At 42.6% G+C, this 23,047-nt stretch overlaps 1 protein-coding gene across 3 annotated transcripts in view; it reads left to right on the forward strand.

Annotated features, from left to right (window-relative positions):
* RAB3GAP2 (RAB3 GTPase activating non-catalytic protein subunit 2) overlaps positions 1-23,047 on the forward strand; it is a 695,385-nt gene that overhangs the window by 92,804 nt on the left and 579,534 nt on the right. For all 3 annotated transcript variants that reach the window (XM_069233869.1, XM_069233867.1, XM_069233868.1), the window contains one exon: positions 15,018-15,082. In XM_069233869.1, the coding sequence (XP_069089970.1) occupies positions 15,018-15,082 (65 nt within the window). The remainder of the gene's footprint in view (positions 1-15,017; positions 15,083-23,047) is intronic.

A 23,047-nucleotide genomic window follows, 5' to 3' on the forward strand; every position in this document is an offset into this window, starting at 1 on the left:
AACCCATGCTTCAAAAGGGTGCAGTGAAGTTGGTTCCAGAGCAGTAATGGGGTCATAGATACTATTGACATTATTTCCTGATTCCCAAGAAGGGTTGATGTTTGTGTTCAACACTAGACCTCAGGATTTTGAACTGGTGCCTCAGGCATGAATAGTTCAAAATGCTGACCCTTGCTCAAGTGCTTCTTGTGCTGGAGAAAAAAGACTGGATGGTTTCAATCAAGCTTCAGGATCCATACTTTCAGATCCCTTTTCGGAGGTCTCACAGAAAGTATCTCCACTTCACGGTTGGGTCTCAGCATTATCAGTTTGCGGTCCTCCTGTTTGATCTTACTTCCGCTTCTCAAGTCTCCAAGAAGGTGATGGCAGCGTTCACAACTCATCTCAGAAGGTCGGGAGTATCAGTATTTCTTTACTTGGATGATTGGCTCATCAAAGCAAAGTCTCCAGAGTTGGTGTTGCATCACTTGCAGTTAGCAACTCAGTGACTGTTTTGGCACTACGTTGTCAAGCCTTCCTTCCTCCTCAGAGGACTCTGGACATTTTAGCTATGACCCCAATGTTTCAGACTGTAGCAATAATTCCATTTCAGAAGGTCTTGCACCTGTTAAGTCTGTTAGCCTCCTGCATTCTGTTGGTCAACCATGCACGCAGGCACATATGTGCCCCCTCAGTGGTGCTTCTGCAGGCAGTGGTTTTATCCCAACTGGGATCTCCAGGTGACTGTCAAGAACTCCAGAGATGCTGCAGTGAATCTGCAGTGGTGGAGTGTGTCTTGCAATCTGTCTCAAGGGAAGCCGTTTCACCCTCCTCCGCCGGTGGCCACAGTTTTAATGGATGCGTCCACCTTAGAGTGGGGAGTTCATCTGGGGGGTTTGGAGGTCAAAGTACTTTGGCCTCCAGAGAAACAGTTGTTGTACATCAGTCTGCAGGAATTGCAAGCAATACGTCTGGCTCTTAAGGGCTTTCTCCCTTTCCTGCACAGTCAGTTGATGCAAGCTTTGAAAGACAATACTACTGCAATGTGGTACATTAACAGTCAAGGATAAGTAGGGTTGTATCTTCTATGCAGAAAGGCACCGCAACCCTGTTCCTAGGCTCAGGATCAACAGATTTTTGTGATGGCAAACATGCATGCGGAAAGTCTCACTCTGCATTTTTCAGCTGATCATAAGTGGTGTCTCCACCTAGAAGTAGTTCTTCGCATTTTTGTGTTATGGGGGACTCCTCAGATAGACCTTTTTGCCACTCAGGAGAACTCTTATCCCCTTTCATACTGCAGCCTCCAGTATCCGGTGCAGGGGCCATTAGGGGATGGGTTTCAGTTGGGGCTCCCAGCTGCATTACGCATTTCCCCCCCATACCCCTGATTCCTCAGATGTTGAGGAGGTTCGCCTAGACCCAGGCCCTAGTCATAATAATAGCCCCGGATTGGCTGCGAAGGGTGTGGTACACAGACCTTCTTCACCGCTCTATGTGCCCTCCGCTCAGCTTCCCTCTCAGGGCAGATCTCGCCTTAGAGTTGCAGGGGCAGGTTCTACACTCCCACCTCCATAGCCTGCATGTACATGCCCAGAGATTGAACAGGGCAACACAAGCCTGTTTTTAATTCCTCCTGGTGTGGTGGATGTTATTTTGTCTTCCAGAAGGGACTCCACTGAATCAGTTTATGCTATTAGATACTCAAAGGTTGTTCATTGGTGTAGTAATGAGTCTATTGACCCTTTAAATGCTTATTTGTCTGATATTTTATGTTTTGCTTTTTATTTGGCACTGCAAGGCTGTGCATTTGCCACGGTTAAGGGTTATTTGTCTGCCCTTTCCGTGTTTATTTATTTACCAGATCAGTCCACTTTTTTAAGTGTCCTGTAGTATTCAGGTTTTATAAAGGGGTTGCAAGTAGATTTCCTCCCACCCCGTTCATTATGCCTTGGTTGGATCTTAATTTAGTTCTTATTTATTTAATGTGCCCTCCAATTGAGCCTTTATACAGTTGTCCTTCGCGACCTCTTACTTTTAAGACAGTTTTTCTTATTGCCATAACATCTGCGAGGTGTGTTAGTGAGTTACAGGCCTTAAGTGTAAAGCCTTCATTTACAACTTTCTTCCCTGATAAGTTGGTTCTGAGAACCAGGGCTGCCTTCCTCCTGAAAGTGGTTACTGTCTTCCATGTGGGTCAGTCCATCACGCCTCTCACTTTCTATCCTCCTCCCCATCCATCTGGAGAGGAGGAAAGACTTAATCGTTTGGACCCAAAAATAAGTCAGTTTTTATGTAGACGGGCATCGTGGCTTCTGGCTGGATGACCAGATTTTTATGGGATGTGTTGGCAAAATGAAAGGGAAAGCGGTTCACAAAAGGACTCTGTCAAGATGGATCATCCTTTGTATTAAGATCTGCTATGCCATGGCACACAAAGACCCTTGAGAAGGGATTTGTTCTCATTCTGTTAGAATTAAGTCTTCTATGTCTGGTTTAGCTAGAGGAGTCCCTGTAGCAAATATTTGTAAAGCAGCGACCTGGGCCTCCCTTAACACCTTTGCAAAGCACTATTGCTAAGACTCCAAAGGGACGAGGGATGGTCACTTCGCTCATATGTTTTGCAGGATTTTTTTGGTATAGGAGGACTTGCACCCACCTCAGAGTGTGAGATTGCTTTGGTACTCTATTCAAAAGGTGAGAAGTCCACAGGTAGAGGTATCCATCAGAACAAGTTACCTTCAATAATGATTTTTCTGGATAGAGTATCTACCTGCGGATTCCTTTACCGACCCACCCAACTCTTCATTGCTCATCTGCACATACCAAAAAAAAAATTGTTTGTGTTTTTGTATACTTAAGAGGTTTTTATTTGTAAATATTTGGATTATGGTTCTATGAACTTCAGTTACATTTCCGAGGTAGTACCATCCATTCACCTCAAAGGCACGTAAAAAATGGATGGAAACTGATGTCAGTATCCTGGCGAGGGCTTCTTATGGCTCCAGTGACGTCGCGCGAGGTCATGTGCGGAGTCATGAAGATTCCAAAGCCCTTGTTGACGTGGGACAGCTTTCAAGATTGTTTCCCTGGAATGCTGGCCCATGAGAGTATTTGAAAGCTGATGATTCCGCAGGTGAATACTGTATCCACCAGAAAGAGCATTACCGAAGGTAAGTAACTTGTTATTTGTGAATACTGAAACGTAGTAACCTTACTCAAAAGTGTAAACTCACTCATAGTGATCTCTTTGAAAATGTTGTCCTGGGTAATTGTTTCTAATGCTTGCCTTCCAGTATATTTGTGGCAGACTCCAAATGCGCAGTTGCATTTTTTACTGCCTTTCTTGTAATGCTAGCTATATTTTTTATTTAAATCCCTGATCCCAATCCAATTTTTGACACAACTGAAATGTGGTACAACTTCAATTCTTTGTTTGCTGAGAATACCAAACTATTGGTTTTTGTAGAGGGTGGCAGGCACACATTTAAACCTTTATGCCCTTTTTTGCAATCACTTGTCCACCATCTCTTGTCCACTTCTGCAAACATTATCTCATTCAAGAGTAACCATTTGTAACCCCACTCACTCTCCGGCCGTTACCTCTGCCACTCTCCTCACTGCCCGACCCTCGCTGTAAGCCTCACCACAGCCTCTCCGCTGTCAGACCTCGTCTGCCTTGGTGTCCTTCTTCCAACTTCTTCTGCTCTGTCTACTGTAAAAATATTATTGCCTACAGTGCTCCTTCACTTTAACTTCTGTGCTTTGTGACAAATTTCGATCTATATTTCAAATACAAATAAACACTTATACATACAACAAAATCATCATAGACAATTGTAATTTGCTAATGAGAAGTTTCCTAAAAACTCCAAACATGACAAAAGTGTTACATCTCTTAAAGATGTAGAATATATGTTTTTCTGATAAATTATGTGGCACCATTGAAGGCTTTACATTACTTAGGAGAATGTTATAATTTTCACCACTTTTGGAACTGGTAAAACATTTCTAGTATTTGGACAGTTTGCACTTGCATCTTCTTAATTAGAGAGGAAGAAGCCAATAGAAACCAGAAAACTGGGAAAACAAAAATATAATTCCAATGCAAATTAGTTGCAGATATTTTAAACCTGTGAGCAGAAAACACTGGAGATATGCTTAATCCGCCCTAGAGTAGTGATCTCATTCTAGAGTATTCTTTAATCAGTAGATAAAGCTCATCGATTACCAACTATTGCGCCAGTCTTAAAAATGTCATGATACAGTGCACCGCATCCTTGTATGAAATACGACTATGTGACAAACAACATGTCCACGAACTCAAAATGAAGACGTGTCAGCTGCTGATGTCATTCGGTCACCCTTTTCACTCTCCTGTAAAAATGTGGTGTGTTACCAGCATACCATTGATAGAATATCATCTGACATAAATGTTATATTGTAAATATCATCTGCAAAAATATCACACCATTGAAGTTAGTAATATAAAATATGCTTGAAATGGGTCGATATTATTCTACACTATATTTAGAAGACACTTTTAGACGATATTTCTGTATATGTTAGTGTGATATACAAGCCAAAATTCTCAAACCTTCCTGTCAATACATGCCACTTTTGCTGTGCTAAATTACTAGCGGCACAGTTCAGTCAGTTGAATGCCTGTTTGCTTGGTTTGCAATGTGTAAGTAAACATCTATTAAAGGAACACATACAGTTTCTTATATTGCCAAGAGGTGCATGAATATCAGCAAGTCTGTGGGTTGGGGAGAACAGAGTGCAACTCAGCACTGTGCGCCCAGATGCCCCCCATGGTGGGGCGCGCTTGGGGGGGAGGGGGAACCCTATCCCCTGGCTGCTGAATTCACTGGTCTTTCCCACGCCAAGCCGCCTCATCTCCATAGCTGATAAGTGCTCCCAACTCCCAGTGTGGTGCTCATTGCATGCGCTGTGCAGCGTCTGGCCGGGTATAGAGAGGAACATGCCAATCTGTATTGTAACTGTGCTTTGCTCCTTCATAAAATAGTGGTTGTGTCATTTCTAAACACCTGTGATATTTGGGTCCTGAATATCCTCGAGATCTGTATTTTTGAAAGTATGAAAATTCCCAAATATCCCCCTCCCACACTTGTTTGTCTTTTTTATTTGTGCGGTTAAAGTCTGGATTTTTGTATTCTATGTATGAAAAGGGTAATGTACATTTGCTGTGCCATTCTCTATGGTAGCTATGTATTGTTGTTTTTGGAAATAAGAGGTTTTTATCACAGTTGGAAGATTTGGATTTAGTCGGATGGACTCTGTATGGCAGTTTGACAATCAACATGTTCCTTGCAATACAGTAATTAGATCTTGGTGTGCTGAAGTATTTTGTTTGCAGCACGATTCAAACATTTTTTTCAATCCAACATGTTCTTTTAATTGGCATCATAACAATCAACATAGTCCTGGTTCCAACACCAGAGAAATCAGTATGACAATCAGTGCTATACATTCATTGCAATATGTTTATGAGCAACATACCCCAGGATAGCAATAGAATGCGCATAATACTATATGGTCACAAACCCTTTCCTCCAAAAGAAACCCTCCCCCATCCCTCCCTAACCCTTGTCTGTGCCCAAGATCTCCCAACAAAACATACAGCACCATGAGCACGCAGTGGTATGTCCATCCCCCTCAGAATTTCAGAGATATTCAGAGCACAAGCCCCAGAAGACTCGGATGGAATTAGCCATGTTCCTCTCCTGCCCCCCTCCCCCCTCGAGCAGAAGGGTGCTATCATGTGTGCCCGCTTCAGGGTTTTAAGGCAATCCACCAGGTGTTCCCATGTCTTGGCCTTATCAGTCAAACTACGTTCTCTCCTCACTTCCCAAAACAGCACAGCACTTTCACATCCTGCCCACTTAAGGAGTTCATCTTTACTTTTAACAAACGTTGAACCCCGGGTGGCTTTTCAGTGCATTGTTATTTCCATTTTAGCAAGGATCAGGGCCAGATCTACAAATCGAGTAGTAAATTCACATTTAGTTGGTCGCAGGATTCCACCAAGCTGGGAGATCATAGGTATGCATCTCATTAATGCATTCTACCACTTAAATTCAAAATGCAGTTAGCGGGGAGGGCAGGCCCATACTACATGGAACAGTTCAGCACCACGCTCACCACACCTAGGACAGGGTGCCTTGGGCATTCCGAAACGCCTATTAAGTTTGCCAGGGGTTAGGTAGGTCCTGTGCAGAAAGTACAAGTTAATCAATTTGAACCTGGCATTCTGAGAGACTACAAATGTGTTGGCAAAACTTGTGGCCCATTCTGCCTCAGCGAGCTGGAGCGTTAGGTCCCCTTCCCATTTCTCCTGCAGCTCCACTAATGGTATGATCATATCAGCTCGTAATGCCTGATACAAATAGGAGACTACTCTAATGTAGCTAGTTGTGGTGCGAAGTGTCTGGCTGCATTTGTGTAGAGGGTCCAGCCATGCCATTCCCCTAATGTCTCCTCAGTGTCGCAGTCACCACCCAGTGCAATAGGAATTGTCCCCGGATCTCAAGGCCACAGAGAAGTCCTCAAATATGAGAATTTCCCTATTTCTGTAAAGATTTCCAATATGGGTCACCCCATATGCTGACCACCTTGTTAGTCCCCTTAATGCACCACCCGAGCTACTAGTTCCAGCCACTGCAGTGGTATATCTGGTGCATATGGAGCCTGCGTACTGGTCTGCTGTAGGCTGTGCTGCCAACAGTGACGAATAACCTGTAATTCTGTGTTAAATAAACTCTTTATAGTAGACCTTTTGAAAGAAAAGTGAACCCGTTCAGGAGAGGTGAGCTAAGAATAAAAACAAGCTGATTTTCAAGGAGTTTAGTTTCACACTGAGTGTGCCTATTGGAAATAACAGGCTACTTTTAGATCCTAAAGATGGGACATGGAACCAAGGACGTGGTGGTAATGGATGCCTCTCTTATTGGACCACTTTGCATGTATGAGCCAAATCATGAGCAAAACTATTTTCTCTACCAAATCGTAGATCAGATCACCACAGGATGGTCACATTTTGTTGATGTATTGAAATTAAGTTCAAATGGATCTAAGGACTCATTACCAGTTTGGCAGTCCATGGATCGCCAAACTCGTGGTGGTCGTCAAACATCTGCACTCCTGGCAGTCCGACTGCCAGAATATGATCCTGGTGGTCGGACCACCAGGAGACCACAGTCCCCGCCGGGATCAGGGATCCCGACGGGTTGGCGATGGTCGAAGTCATGGTGAGCCACGGTGGTGCCAAGTTCTGCACCGCTGTGCTGATCACATCTCCACTTTCTGACAACCTTTTCTTGGCAGGGTCCCCCTCATGAAAAGGCTGGCAGAAAACTGGTGCTGGGGGGCCCTCTGCCAGCCCCCTCATAATACGCACTGTCTGCTATACACAGTGTGCATTCTGAGGGTGCTCCATAATCTCTGCCATATCACATTTACATCCGTTCACTCTCTTTCACGCTACGTCCGTTTAGGGTACCACATTCCATGCCACTCCAGTGTATGCTATTCCACTCTACTTCACTCCACTCTGAACCACTCTACGCTACTCCACTATACACCACTGCATTGTATGTTATTACTCTTTATACCACTCCATTCTACGACACACCAGTTTACCCCACTCTACTGTACTGTATTACACTACACTGTATGCTATTCCTCTGTATACCACTCCACCCCACTCTATGCTATTTCACTGTATGCCACTCTAGTCTACGACACTCAAGTGTACGCTCCACTTTCTGCCACTGCTGCACTATACTTTACAACCCTCTACTTTACAACCCTCTACTCCACACTGCGCCCCAACAATCCACTACTCCACTTTACAGTACTTTCCAACACTTACGACACACCACTCCACTGTACAAGATGCCACTCCAATTTATGGCAGTTTACTCAACTTTACGCTACACCTCTCCACTCTACTGTACTCCACGCCATGTTAGTTACAACACGCAGCTCCACTCTGACACTTTACTCCACTGTACACTACACCACTCCACTCCAGTCTACGACACTAGACCAGTGGTTCCCAACCTTTTGACTTCTTTGGACCCCCACTTTATCATTATTGGAATCCAGGGACCCCTTACACGGAGTCATTACTGAAAGCTGGGACCTAATCTGTTAATATTATTTAATTTTCGCAGACCCCCTGAGGAGGCTTCGTGGAACACCTGGGGTCTCCGGACCACAGGTTAGGAACCACTGCATTAGACTATTCATCACTCTCCTCCACTGTACTGTACGATACGCCACTTAACACTTCACATAATGATACTACACTCTATAATTTGAAACACATTTTTATTAAAAGCAAGAAAACATTAAAATTCAATGAAAAAAAACAAATGTTAAAATGATAATAGGTAGGGAAAAATATAAAATCTAATATTTACCTATATCTAAGGCCCTGACTCAGAACGTACTTAAAACAACATGGCTGCCTTTGGCCAGTGATGACCTTTACAACAGTTAATCACATAATGCCTTGTCATCAGACTTCTATGCAGTACTTTTGCACAATGTTGCTGAACTTGTGTGTCCACAGATTTCACTGTTAATATGTGTTATAACTTTAAAAAGACTTATCCTACTTTCCTGTACTACTAGTGAAAGGATCATCTACACACCATAATCTCAAACTCTGTTCTTGCCAGATTTAATAAAAATCAGTTAAACCACTTTCGCACTACGTGCAGTACAGAAGTCTTAGGATAATGCATTGGTAGAAAACGTGTTTTGGGGCATCCTTTTTTTTCTTTGCACCCGCTTGACCAATCACCGCAATCCCTTGCATCATTCACCAATGTGGAAAAAGCTGTAGACCTACAAAGTTCATGGAAAGTTGTCAAATGGGCGCCAAGTTATTAATGGTCAAAAATCGAAGAAGTTCTAATCTCTCTGAGTTCTAACTATAACTACAGAGGGGCTACTGCCAGTCTGTAATATATATCGCCCCTTTCACTCACCACAAAAATATCCAGGTCTGGCGGTTCACTCCCATGCAGCTGGCCAGTACATTGTTTCTGAATTACTACATCTGAGTTTTAATGATGTTTTAATAGCCAATATTTGCTGATTTTATTTCGTTTTAGAGTATTATTATGACTAAGCGTGAAATGCACAGATTTAAATGTATTTCCCCGTAGGCTTATTCATTAATCCATTATTTACGATGATGGTCCAACAAAAATAAAGTATTTTTCAAATATGAATACCTGGAGTGGCTTTAATTAAAAACACAGATCAAACTGACTCTTGACCTTATTGGCTACAGAAATATCGAAACAGTTATTAATTCTGAAATAAATGATTGGCCAGCTAGAGGGAAGTATGTTGCAATCCCTATTGTTTTGTTTAGTTGTCCCTTCTTGCCAAATCACTTAAACCGCGGTGTCAACATGCAGTTCGTTGATCGGGGCTGAGATGTGTTCTCAGTCTGACTAGTGTACTATTCATTTTATCCTGTTCAGATCCAAAACAAAGGAGTAGTTGAAAGTCACCAACATTGCCATATGTGTGTTTCATAATTAGTGATTTCGAAATCAGAACCTGGTTGATGGTATTCAGACTCAATCTGAAGCCCACGTGGTATTGCAGAAATATTGATCCCTCCTGTGGTCAACAGCTTAGATGACTGCTTCAGATTTTTATTGTGTGTCCAGCTTGCAAAGCACAAGACAAAATGGCAGCTGCCTACCTGATTAAAACAGTAGTTATCATTCATAGAAACATCATTGTAAAAGATTATCTTGAACAACCCACCTTACAAAACTCAATGATAATTATACCCAGAATATGAAGGGACTAATGTTAGTAGCAATATTGTGAAACACACTGCCAGGAAGTTATTGACTGGTAGTTTGAAGTAGGACCCTTGGTTCTTTCCACCAATTTGATTCTACCATCATTAATCTCCTACAAAGTGAATCCTCCTTGCTTAACACTACATAAGCATTTATTCATCTTTAGATTACATTGTGGTAAAATTGTCTATACACCCAATTCTTTCCCCATTAAAAGTCCCGACTCTTCTGCTCTTCCCCTGCTTTTACCCTACCAGCTCTCGTCCAACATCCTCAAGGGCAACCAGATTCTCTTCTTGAGATCTTTCAGAATGGATGTCCTTCTCAGTAGTGAATGTTGTTGCTTCTTCCCTCCCATTGTGGTATTGTTTCTCCCTCCTTGCCTCTCACCCTCCCATTGTCTGTGTTTCTTCTTCCCTCCCACCCTCCCATTGTCTGTGTTTCTTCCTCCCTCCCACCCTCCCATTGTCTGTGTTTCTTCTTCCCTCACACCCTCCTGTTGTCTTTTGTCTTCCTTCCCACTCTCCCTCCACTTGACATAAGAAAAAAATAGTGCTATGACGTGGCCAGCGCTGACTGTGTGTCCTAGTGGTTTTTATTTTTTTTACCCCACCTCTGTTTCTTCTCTCCTTTTGTCCTTGTTGCCTGTTCCCTCCTTCCCATTGTCGAAGTTACCCACCCAGCATAAGAAAAATAAGCGCTGTGATGTGGCCAACGTTGGACACGTCATAGTGCTTTTTTAGGTCGAGCATAGTAGCGCAAGTGCTGCTTTTCCGACGTGTTGGTATGCATCTGGGCTTTTTTAACCACACCCACCATACACCCATCACTTTCACTCGTTCATGGCTTGCTTTAAAAAAATCCTTTGTTTTCGTTGGTAAATGCTTTAAGTTTGTCCCTCCTCAGGCGGTTTTGTTACCGCCTTGGCCACCGACCCTGTTACATGGATAATTGCACTTTTGCCTATAACTTAGACTGCGTGGGAATTTCTTTTTCCTTTTGTGTTTCTCCTTCGTGCTCGTGGCGGTGGCGCTTTGGATCGGCTTGCTTATGTCAACTGTTTTTAATTTTCATTTTGTGTGGCAAGAAAAGTCCAGTTAGGAATTTACAACGCTAATAGCTCTACCTCGAGAACCATTGCATTGCAAATGCTTGTTAAAATAACTTTTAGCCATACTCCATAGCGGCCGAGCTGCTGTACAACATGGCTGAAAGATACTGGCAAAGCCAGTGGCTCCCGCATATGCAAGACCTCTTGGCTTTGCTAATGCTTGTTTGGTAGTTGTGCCAAGTGTAGAACTTCTCTTCAGAAGGGTGAATAGAGGAGCTAGAACTGTAGTGAACATCGATTCAGAACGCATTAAGTTCCACTAAAAGGAGAGATTAATGAGCTACTAGCAACTGCCACAGACATCTCGGATATCGGATTTCATGGGCGTCTGGTAAAGGTGAAGAGAAAGCCGGATACAATACTGTAGTTCGGTTCGCTGCAAAAGCGGTCCAAATAGTTCTACGTCGCAAAGGAACACCAGAGTCTTTTTATTGAATAATGCGGACGTGCATCGTTCGGTGGCCTACTCTGGTGGGAATCTCTGCTGAGGCTTTGTTATGCCGTAGTGTTTTAACCCTTGCCACGAGTGTCAGTCTCGGAAGATGAATAACATTTGTAGAAAGGACCGCAGGATTATTTGGGTAGAGGGGGACCTCCGAGGGATGGTACCCAAGGAAGAAACAAGCTCGCAAGAAAAAGATCATTTTTGAAGCGGTTTGTTGCAATTTATGTTACTTTGTGTTCTAAATAAATGAAATAAAATAGCTTATTGTGTCCTGTTTCTGTAACTCAGGCCTCGCCAAAAGGCAGCGGAGCACTGTACGGGTTAAAGTCAAGTGATGGGAGAGGTAGGTGGTTTGTGGCCTGGTAATTCTTTGTGATGTAGTGTTCATCAAAGAGTTGTGGTTCACTCTTTCCTGAATTGGAGCAGCCTTAGGGAGGTCCTGTTGGTTACCCGGATGTGGTTCATGATCCTGGGTGCAGTCGTGGAAAATCCCCATTTCATTGTGTGTTTTTTTTCTTTCTTTGCACTTCTTAGTCTGCACTCTAATCCAGTTCGGCCTGCGGCTGTGCTGAGAACCACTAGAGATGGCGCAGGTAACAAGTCGGTTTATCAGATGCTTTGGTTGTAACATGTATTTACGAGGTTAAATGTACTCCGGCTTCTGCAAAATCTCTAGCCTGTCATTTCCTGTGTGAATCCGATCACAAAAAGACCTGTACCAGGTTTATTTTTAGCTTATCTGACTGGCAGAGCATGTGGCCTTCCGATCGATTTTGTATTTTGTGACGTGTTATTGTCAGAGCGAAAGAAGCTCGTGCTTGCAATGGGTGATCTTTCACGGCCTTGGAAAGAGAGATGCTGCGGTGGCTGAAAGCCTTGTAATGTCTCTCGGTGAAAGTAAGTCACCGTTGTGCCCACTCCGCCCCTCTTCAGTTGCAGGTCCTTGTGCTCAATGCGCGGATTTGATGGCGAGGCGTGTGATTAGTGATTCTTCGGTGTTATTGCTGCGGACTTACTTGTTTGCATTCATTTTGTTTAGTACACTTCAGTAGTGTGTTTTGGACTTCAGCCGTTTAATATGTTGTATTAAAAATTGTATTTGCATTTGGCAAGGGTGTATTTTATTCAACTGCTTATTTAACAGTGTATGCTTAAATATGGTGAACAGTCCGAAATCCTTTCATTTTAAAAATGCAGCAAAATATGCAGTGTCTACTCCTGCTGGGTCTTTCTTACCTGAAATTAAGCCCAAATTCATATTGGATATGTTAATGCAACACATTTTGAAGGCTAAGAAGCAGTCAATCACAGTTAATTAGTTCAGTAAAAAGAACTACAGCTGTACAATATTACACCAGTTCCAACCAGTAGTTAATACAACCGTGACTAGTCTAACCATTCAAATTGGTTTTAAATGCTCAAATCAGATCAACAAATATTTCGTAACTTTAATCTTAATTACTGAAGCAATGATACTCTTCGACCATGTAGACAGACCATGCTTACTAATATTAAAAATAAAATCGTGAACACCCACTTTTTTGAAATTCTGTTCTTCTGAATGGCGCATTGCCTTATCTCATCACTTTATTTTAGACATGAAAAAGAGAGATACGTTTTGCTCAGGCTTGCTCCAGGTTTAAAACCACTATGTGAAAAAATACGATCTTTGTTCCTATTGTTCTCAGCTTCCCTTTCTGCACATCATTTATCAAAATCCCTTTTTAATTATAGTGTTCTGATTACTGAATCTGATTTCATCTGGTTCATAGTCCAGGTATGTTCTCAGTGTCCTTGTTTAGTTCCAGGAGCACTACTGAGGGGATATTTTTGCTGTAGAAAACCCCGTTTCCATTTCCACCATGGAACATAAACACTCCTGCTGTTGTAGGAGTGCCTTCTGTGCACTTCCAGGGCTGGAACCTACATGCAAACACTTAGTAAATATCCACAAAGTTATTGTGCCTTCACCAGGCTTTGCAGGGAACCCACCCAGGCACTCACAAATCCGACCATCCTACCCAGTTTTACAAATGCAGGAATTCCACCATCCTTCGTTTAATTTTGCACGTGAGAAATTCAGAAAACTCTCTGTTCTGTAAAGTGGGATAGGTTTGGAAATGTGACCCCTAATTTGTCGTGGAGCTGATTTTGGGTGCACAGAATGATTTCTTAGCCTTCGAATGGTGCCTTTTCTCCTAAGGCTGAGCACTTTCTGAAAAGACAGCGCTTGATGGGAGAACGGATTTATTTACATTTACTGTATGGGGTGGCAACTACAGACAAGTTATCTAAAAACGCAGTTGCTGTGCCGAAGGTGTTCGGGGTGGGGCAGAGAGAGGGTTTGGTGGTCTCAGCCATGACTCACTGGATTGAGAAACTTGGTAATGTCAGATAACATGTTAATGGAACATAGCAACCGTGAATGGTTTGGAAAATTAGACCTAATTAACCAGAACAGTGTGTGGGGACCATCATTGAGATTTGAACACAAGCTGAGGTCCAAGACATTTTTCAGCTATCTTCAGCTCAGAAATGGCTATATGGTAATGCAATCTGAGCTGCCTTATTGCTGCCTTCTACAGGGTAAGGTATTTTCAGAGCTGTTAATTAAGGGACCATGGCATGGTCTGCAGAACTTCAATGAATATCTCACCAGCCAGACTTGGCCATCACAGGGATAGATGTGAAAGGAATTTTGGAGAACATTTGATTCAGGATTGGGAGATGGCTTGGCTGTATTCCAGCAAGGTCGTTATAAAAATGAAGTTGCCTTTGATACATATCATGAACCTTCACAGAACTTATTTCACCACTGTAAGTTTGGCAGTTATTGGCTCTTGGAATAATGGCAGCTGTGGACTGCCTGAGGGGTCGTAGCCAGGATGGGACTTTATTCACACAGTTTCTTTATTCTCCCGGATTTTGGTCTTTGGTAGGGTCATATAGGTGCTACAAAAGATAGTTGGTAGACATGCTTTGATGTTCTCGGGTTGCATCAGAGAGATGTGAAATATATTGTGCTCCTTTATCTTTCTATTTAACACTGTTGTATTTAGTGTCTTCAGCTCAAGATTCCGTTTTGCAGGTTTTTAGCATTATTTTTCAATTGTCAAGCGCTCTTCATGCGAAGAAGAGCTTCCCAACTGGAGTGGGATGCCAGGTTCACTATTATGGTTTAAGTTAGCAAGCAATAAACACAGATGTGGCTTTTGTGAGGCCGATTTGTGTCACAGCTGTGCTGTGCATGACTGGTGTTTTAAGCACTATTATTATAAATAAGTCTGTTTCTACTGCCTATCCACACATCCTATTTACCCATATTCTGTATTCCATTTAGTAACAGTCTCATAATATACATTGGTGCATACAGGTTTAAAGAGATTCAACATGGGCATTGCACTAACTAGTACATGACTCAGTCTTTAACCATATAGCTCTGCAGAAATTCATTATATATAAGTACTGACTCTAGGAACTAGTGCTGCGATTGTTTTGGTAAACGGATAATGCATTCTTTTAATTCTCTTTGTTGCACATTATTTTCAGTGTTTATGTACTATAAAGCAGTGTCTTTTTTGGGAACAATACAAATAGTAAATGCCTCCTTATTTTGTTACAATAGGCAAACTTGCTGACTGGGAAGAAGCGGACTGGGGATCCTGGGAGGAAGCAGAAGCCAAAGAACCTGTAAGTTTGAATGTACCTCTCTGAATTCCGCCCTGTCTTACAGGAGATGATCGGTCACCTGTAGATTAGGTTTTGTAACTCTCGGCTTGTCAAGTGTCCAGATTGTCATCTGTATTATTTGTTATTTTGTTTATCACGTTATTCACGAGTCAATTTGCCAAAGATCATGAGCCCTTGTTTCACCAATCACATTGTTGTGGGATTTCCTTTTTATTATATTTGTAAGGAGCATGCAGATGAGTTAGTGTTATGCGGTATTATCCTTCATTAATGTTTTGAACTGATGGAATGATCCACAAGATGGTCTCATGCCCAATAATACTCTGAAACTTTGGAGTAATGTTTTCATATTTTAGACTGGGGCTGTATTGCAGAACAGTTTTCTAGATTCTTGTTTGATGCCATCTTTCACTGCTACTCAGTTTGTTGAATTTAAGAGTCATAACTTCATACCTCACATTTCAGTACGATTTAATGCACATTATTATGCCATAAAAGCTTTTAAGTTTGAGAATTTGGAGCTTAGTTTTATGGGTCTAGACCTATATGAGTCAAGCTGCCTCGACACATTGTCAATTTTGTTTCTTGTACTCGTTTCAACAAACCAGTTAGACATGACATTAAATCTCTAGCAAAAGCTAAATTGCTGCATAAATATAAATTAATATACACCTATAATTAACAGAGCTCTTTTGCTGTCTTTGAGATTGACTTTATGCCCAGTTTACCCTGCCGTATGATCTGAATGTATAAGATAATCTTTATGTTGAAAATTATATTTTGAAGGTAGCCGTTGCCTCAGGTCACATTTCTTTTCACTTTTAGAGACCCAACTATTACATTTTAGTTAATTCTAGGCTCTGATTGTGCAGTTGGAGATTTTGATGAGATGTTGCAGCAAAACCTTCATTCCGAGTAAACAGCCACACTAATTTTATCACTCGTATTATAGCTTTTTCCAAGTGGTTTCTGATTGTAGACTTGAATATAGTTGACAGGATCTAAATGACCATGATCCTCTTATTTAGACCATGAATGTCTCAGATCTACTTCAGAAGGACTTTTCAGACCCTGTACTGTGGTAGTTTCTAGTAATCTCAAGACTGTGAAATGGGAATCTATTGATGTAGAGAGAGTTCTGCCAGAAACATTTGATAATATACCTCCATCTTGGCACCTGTATTGTTACCTATTAGTGATAATTCAGAAGCTGTAATGGAGTAACACAAGTTGCTTATGAGCTAGCTTAACTAGCCCTTGACCTAATTTTTAAAGTGGAAAGTGCTGAGATTGACAATCATTTCACTGGATGCGTGTATTGAACGCAGAAAGTTTTGCAGAAGCAGTCTAGTGTACTAGGCATTTCTGCTGTAACTGATATGACAAGGGAACATAAAGAATTGCTAAAAAAGCATGTAGAAAAGGCAATGATTTGGGAAGATTTAGGAAGGCATTCTCTGGCAAGGATTCCAGTATACTTCGTAGAATTCTAAGTTAGTGCATGAACAATGGTCCTTATTGCAGTAATTCGAGCAAACTATAATCAAAGCCAAATAGTAATTTAATATACAAAAAAAACAAAAATGTAAAAAAATGCAGGTGTTAGTGCTAGTGACAAACATGCTTGATGCTCTTTGATGTGTGATACACAAGTGCCATAAAGGTGATCACAGTGCCTATCAAAACAAGAAAGAACAGCAGGACCTATTAATTATCATATATAATAGAATTGTACTGCATGCAGTCAGACTTGCCTTCAGGTCTGTCAATACCAAATGCCTCCTAGGCAAACATTCACAAGCATTATGGGACAAAATGGCAGATATCTTGCAAATGGTCTCAGATGACATGTGTCAAATCTTACAAAAAGATGATCTTGGATGGGCAGAATGTGGCATAAAAGTCTATTAAAGATAGTCTGGACACTGCTGACTATCTTTATAGGGCAGTCTGCATCAATGTGGTGCTTTGGCGTCACTTCTGGATTCCTTCCACAGCCTTCTTGGCTCATGTCCAACATCTCTTATGAACATTACCTTCAATGGCTTTGGATTGTTCAGAGCAAAGGCAGACTCTGCCTCTGAGAGGTTTAAAGAGAGTAAGGCCACTGCCCCTGGCCTCCGATTGGGGCTACCTGCAGAGGCAGACACCAATCCCACCTCAGCAACAATAGACCTTCTACTCCTTCCGAAGTAGAGACTGGATCTGGCCAAGAGCATCCGGGCTCCCAGGAGCAGCGAGCTACCAAAGCCTCTCCCCAACCTTTATTTTCCCTTGGCTGCACATGCACATGCAGGTGGGCTACTCTCTACCTTCTCTTCACTACTCGCTAAACATGCTGCCTATATCACAACATCTCCTAGAGGACCACTTGTCCATGGACCGTGAAGTTCAAGCTCTCTTGAGTAAGGGAGCGATTGGATGCAGGCAACATAGATCAGAACTGTTTGCTAATCCCATTACTTTCTGGTGCTCAAGAAGGATTGAGGGCTTCTTCCCATTCTAGATTATCACCCTCTGAACTTCTTCCTCCGGAAGGACAGGTTTGAAAACATTACCCTGGCTCAAGTTCTGTTTTCCCCTGAATCCTGGAGACTGGCTGGTAAAGCTGGACTTGCAGGACGCGTGTTTTCACATTCCCGTCCTCCAGTCCCTCAGATTTTATCTGCAGTTTCAAGGAGTCCATGAGCACCTTCCATTCACCAGGCTCTGCTTTGGCCTTACCAGTGAACCTCGGGTGTTCACAAAGGTGATAGTGTTGGTTGCAGACTATCTGAGGATGTTGGGAATGCCAAACGTTCTATATCTCGGTGACTGGATGCTGAAGACATACTCGCCTCAAGCCACATCCAGACAATGGCCAACCTGTTGACATTGCTGTGTCATTAATGTGCCAAAGTCACACCTGACTCCTTCTCAGGGGCTTTCCTTCCTCTGAGCCATCTTGGACACAGTGCTTTTTTGAGCCATTCTTCTGCCTCAGCGTGTCCAGGACATTAGGGCTATGATCCCAATATTTCAACCCTTGACATGGGTCCCTGCTAGAGCAGCTATAAGTCTTCTGGGCACCTTGGTTTAGTGCATCCTACTCATGAACCACACCAAGCAGTTCTGCAGTGGGATCTGAAGTCTCAGTGGGCTCAGCATCAAGTGGTTCTATCAGAGTCCATCCTGTGTCGAAGGAGACAGTGGAAGTTCTTCCGTGGTTGCTGTTCGGCTGCAGGTGGACCAGTGGCAGACCTCTCTCCCTACACCACCCAGAGCTATTCGTCATGATGAATGCATTGTTGATGGGTTTGAGAGGTCATCTGGGAGTGGTGGAGTTCAGAGATTTCTGATCTTTGGTGAGGCTTCTCTCCGCATCAACTTATTGGAGTTGTGAACGATCTGCTTGGCACTAAAAACTTTCCTCCCAGCTAACAAGGGGCAGCGGGTGCACAGCTGCCACGTGGTATTGCAGCAAATAAAGCAGAGTAGGGCCATGGATCTTGTGCCAAGGAGGTTATGCACCTTTGGAAGTGGCTAACCTATTAAGGCATTTCCCTGATTACCATTCACCTGGCAGGATCTTTAAATGCCAGGACAGAAGAACTCAGCCGTCAGTACCTTACGGATCACAGCAACAGTTACATTCAAAGGAGGCACCAGTCATCTTCCAGCAATGGAAAGAACCTTGCTTAATCTATTCGCCACCAGATAGAACATGCAGCATTTAAGCTTTTGCTCATTGGGGTTCCCAAAGCATTCCTCTCTTGGAGGCACCTTCCACTTGGATTGGGGTTCAGGATTTCTGCCCCTCCCACTCCTGTCCAGAGTGCTGAAAAAGATCAGGAAAGACCCAGTCGGAGTCATCTTAGTGGCTCTGGTCTGAGTGAGGAAAACGTGGTATCCAGAACCTTTATGCCTGATTCGGCTGCCTTTTTGGGAGAATCGCCTGTCGCAGCCACAAGGCTAAGTTTTGCACCCAGTATGTACAACCTACATCTCAATGCATGGTGATTGAGAGACAACAGTTAAGGGCTTTCGACCTTCCTCCTTAAAAAATCTGTTTACTAAGATTGCTGAGAGAAGTTTGTAGTTTGGTGCTCCTCTCCACATATCCAACCTCTAAATGCACAGTTATCAGGCGCACGAAGGAGAGGCAAGAAGAGGAAATGCCGGGCAATGGACGCAGTGGATGGCGAGAGGAGCAGTAGGTTGCAGGGAGCAGTGTACCCTACAGTGTGGGCCCCGCAGGGGGTGCAGTTGGGTCCATTTGCTCTTGCTCACGGATCGTGGACCACGTTTAAAAGAGTTTGTAGTGGCCCCGTTCTCTCCCACCTCACCTGTTTCACTCCGATCAACTCTGCAGCCCCCACTTGGATTCAGCAGGCAGTGTGTGGTGTTTTGTAGTGGCCGTGGTCACTGCCATGGTGACATAGATCAGCTGGTGGAATTTGGGATATATTTGTCTGCATCTTTAGGGGTTACGATTTGGAGGGATTTGGAGACGCCTTGGAGGTGCCTGGAATCTTTGTGAAAAACTGTGAGGAACTGCATAGGGGGTCAAGATAGGGTGGAGAGTGCCGCATTAGGTACTGCTTTGCCAGGTTGAGGGCTGGGGTTTAGATGCGGCTTGCATCCTGTGGCCTTCCCCGCTCTCTCTTCTACTCCTTTAAAAAAAAAAAAATGTTATGCTCTTGCCCTTCACTAAAGGGCTTTTTTTATTTTTCACTAATATGCACATTGTATACATTGGAGATTGGCTTGAGATCATCTAAAGGCTAGGAAGAGCCACAAGAGAGCCACAAGCTTCCAAATGGCAAGGTGAAGGTAACAGTGGAAGCTGTGTCGATCTGCAGGCCTTTGAGGTCCTGAAGGCCCTTGGAAGTGACCGAGGTGCATGTGCCGCAATCTCCCATTGCATCACCTGCCTCTTTTTCTCGCCCTCCCCCCTCTTGTCTTCCCCGCGGAGTGCCTGGTGTGCTGGTGCTTGGTGTGCTCTTTAGCTTTGGCCCCTGCTAGTGGTGCCGTCTCCCTCATGCTGCGGGCAGGGTGAGTTAGGGTGGTTGGGTGCTACAGTGGGGTGAGGCCAGGCAGAGTTGCGCACCTACTGGCATAAGTGTAGCGCGGTGCATGCGGGGTAGTGGGGCAGTGGAGAGGTTGAGGTAGTGTCTGCTAGGGGTCTGCTGGCAGCCCAGACTACTTGAAGACATCTTAGTGAAGCTGGGTGATCTTTTGCTGCTATTTGTGATTTTACATCTACAGCCACAGCTGCATTCAAAATAATTGTGGACTTGTACATTTCCTTGACTCTGGAAGCTGAATTATAGTCAAAGTATCCTTCAGGAAATTTCCTGATAGTCTGATAGAATGGCACTCAGGAGATAATGCAATGGTGGTCTGATTACTACATCTACCTCTTGACGTTAATAAAGTCTATTTGTTGAAGGAAGTCTCATTTGTTCCATTTGAAGTCTTATCCATCAGTTTTAAGCTTTTTCACAATGAGGGGAAATAAAGAAGAAAAGAAAGAGTTGGGCATTGGCATGGATGATAAAACAGTTGACATCATTTTTGACTCTTCATTGCTAAATAGGGCCTCTTCTTGTCAGGAAGTTCAAACCAATCAATATTTTTATTCACCTTCTTCGGCTAAGTCAAGTTCGTCCTGTGACTTCCCTTGTTCAGTGGAAGTAGCTGAAGCAGTTGTAGCATATCGGTATGGATTTTGCGGATGCTGTAATATTGGGCCCGCTTCCAAAAGTCATATTGAACCATACTCTGCAAGTGGCTCGCATGGCACTCATGGGCTGGTTTTTAGTTCTGTTCAGGTGGATTATTTGGATTTTCATTGTGGTTAAGATGACTTGCCAGCGCTAACACATGCCCCCCCCATGGAAAATTCTAATGGGTAACATTGTGATGAGTTTTAAGGGGCCCTTGGCGTACTAGAGGACTTTACTTTGCCCGACATTGATGTATTTAACAGTAAGAATTTGAAGAGGGAAGGCACGTATATCATCACCTGTTGATTCTGAGGGAATCCAGGCTTTGCCTAGTCATACATCCGTGCCTGCTCTGTATAGCAGTACGTCCTCTTTGAGGGCCTCATCATCTATTTTAGTGAACTTAATGCATGTTGATTGATTTTTATCTTATGGGGCTCAAGGGTTTATGCATCCGTTTATTCTAGAGGCGGAAGGGGTAGGAAGGGGAAATGTTTCATCCGAAATTGTTTTGTTTAGAAAAAGTGTTATCCTTTAATTTAGCTTTATGGAAAAGGTCAATTTCTAATTCCTATGATGTATTGAAAGTATTGTTGCCAACCCTTATGGGGATTCAGCACCTTACTTCCCCTGGTTCAATCTAATTGTTTAGGGCTTTTCCCCTTTCACTGGGGGAAACAAAGGTAGAAATTGGGGTTAAACAAGACGAAGATAATGTTTTCCTTAGAATATTTATTTCAGGGGTGGAACCGGTCCAAAAAACGGAGAAGCATATACTTGTTTTTCCAATATTTCAGTAAAAGAGCATCACTCTCTGTTGGTGCTCCTTCCACTCATGCTCGATCCTCTGCTGTTCATCCCAAATGGGGACTCCCATGGAGTGGGGCACACTGCCGGGAAGCAAAGGGAAAGACATTTAAGCAGGCCTCAAAAAATGTACTCTACCACTTGTTATGGTGAGTGATTTTCTTTTTTTTTTTTATCAGGTCGGGATATTTTTAGAACCTCCTTGCCCTGTCTAACTAGTTGACAATGAACAGGTGTACTGTCCAGTCATCAAGGAAAGGAGCAGAAAGACCCCTTTAAATCTTGTGGTTATATGTGTCACATTTGCTCTGTGTTGAGAGAGGTCAAAAGTCAGTTTGTGTTGCATTTAATTTCCCTTCTCACTGCAGAGTTCCAGGATTCTGTAAGGTCAACTTATCTAACCTACTGTAAGAAGAGTTCTTTAAATGTTGTTTGTTAGGAACATCCTGACTCCATACAGCCTTTAATTTCACAGTAAGTGAACTGTACAAACATTTCTAAATATATTTTAGTAGTTGTGAAAGCCCATTTTTTGTACTTGTGTGATAAAAAAATAATTTAAAAGTACGAAAACAAATCAGAACTCTTTACTTAGTGATGTGCATAAGATAAATAGGTTTTCTGCAACCCAATTTTCACAGATTATTGTTAATATTCTACATAGTTTTATCAGTAAAGCTGCAGGTTAGCGGGAAGGTTTTTGGACATTGTTTGAAAATTTACTGTCTGTAAATGACAGTATGCTACCACATCATGCTTTAGTAATATATTTATTAAAAGTGAGTGTTTACATAATAACTCAGAAACACTCCTGCCTTGACGGCAATGCTATTAGTAAACTAAGAGGAAAGTCATTGATCATTTGAACCCCTAAATGTGGGCTACATTCTTATTATACATGGAGCAAACATTTTGTCTTTTTAATCAAACAAAAACGTTTTTTGTGCAGCAAAAAAGCTGAGCTCACACATTTGGAGGTGCACTCGTATGTGAGAATGAAGAAAAAGGCGACTCTGGAAACTAATTTGCCTATGATCATACAATTTGAGACCCGCTGACGGGTCAAGTACATTACAGTTAGGTTGATTATTCAAGTTACTCGACCTGCATGTCTAGTAACATTTTTATTATTTTTCGAAGCCTGTTTAAGGGGAGGAAGAAGAGGAAACGCCGGAATATGAAATGAAGTCCAAAACAAACCTACAGACTTGCATGTTTTATTGGTTTTCACCAGCTCATCTCTAATTGTTTTCCATACTGAGAAAGCTTGGAAATGTATTCCTGACAGTTGGGGAGGGGGGGAATAGGTGGAGTAATTGGAGGTAAAGTGAACTTTTAAATGCTCAACAGATTTTCACATGAGCAAATCAGGACATACATATTTGCTTGAGCTAAAATGTAGTTCACAAATATTTTCTAGGATTACCATTTCCTGGCCTACTTCTTTAAA

Source organism: Pleurodeles waltl, chromosome 5 (genome assembly GCF_031143425.1).
Source record: "Pleurodeles waltl isolate 20211129_DDA chromosome 5, aPleWal1.hap1.20221129, whole genome shotgun sequence".
In the NCBI taxonomy this organism is placed as follows: Eukaryota; Metazoa; Chordata; class Amphibia; order Caudata; family Salamandridae; genus Pleurodeles; species Pleurodeles waltl.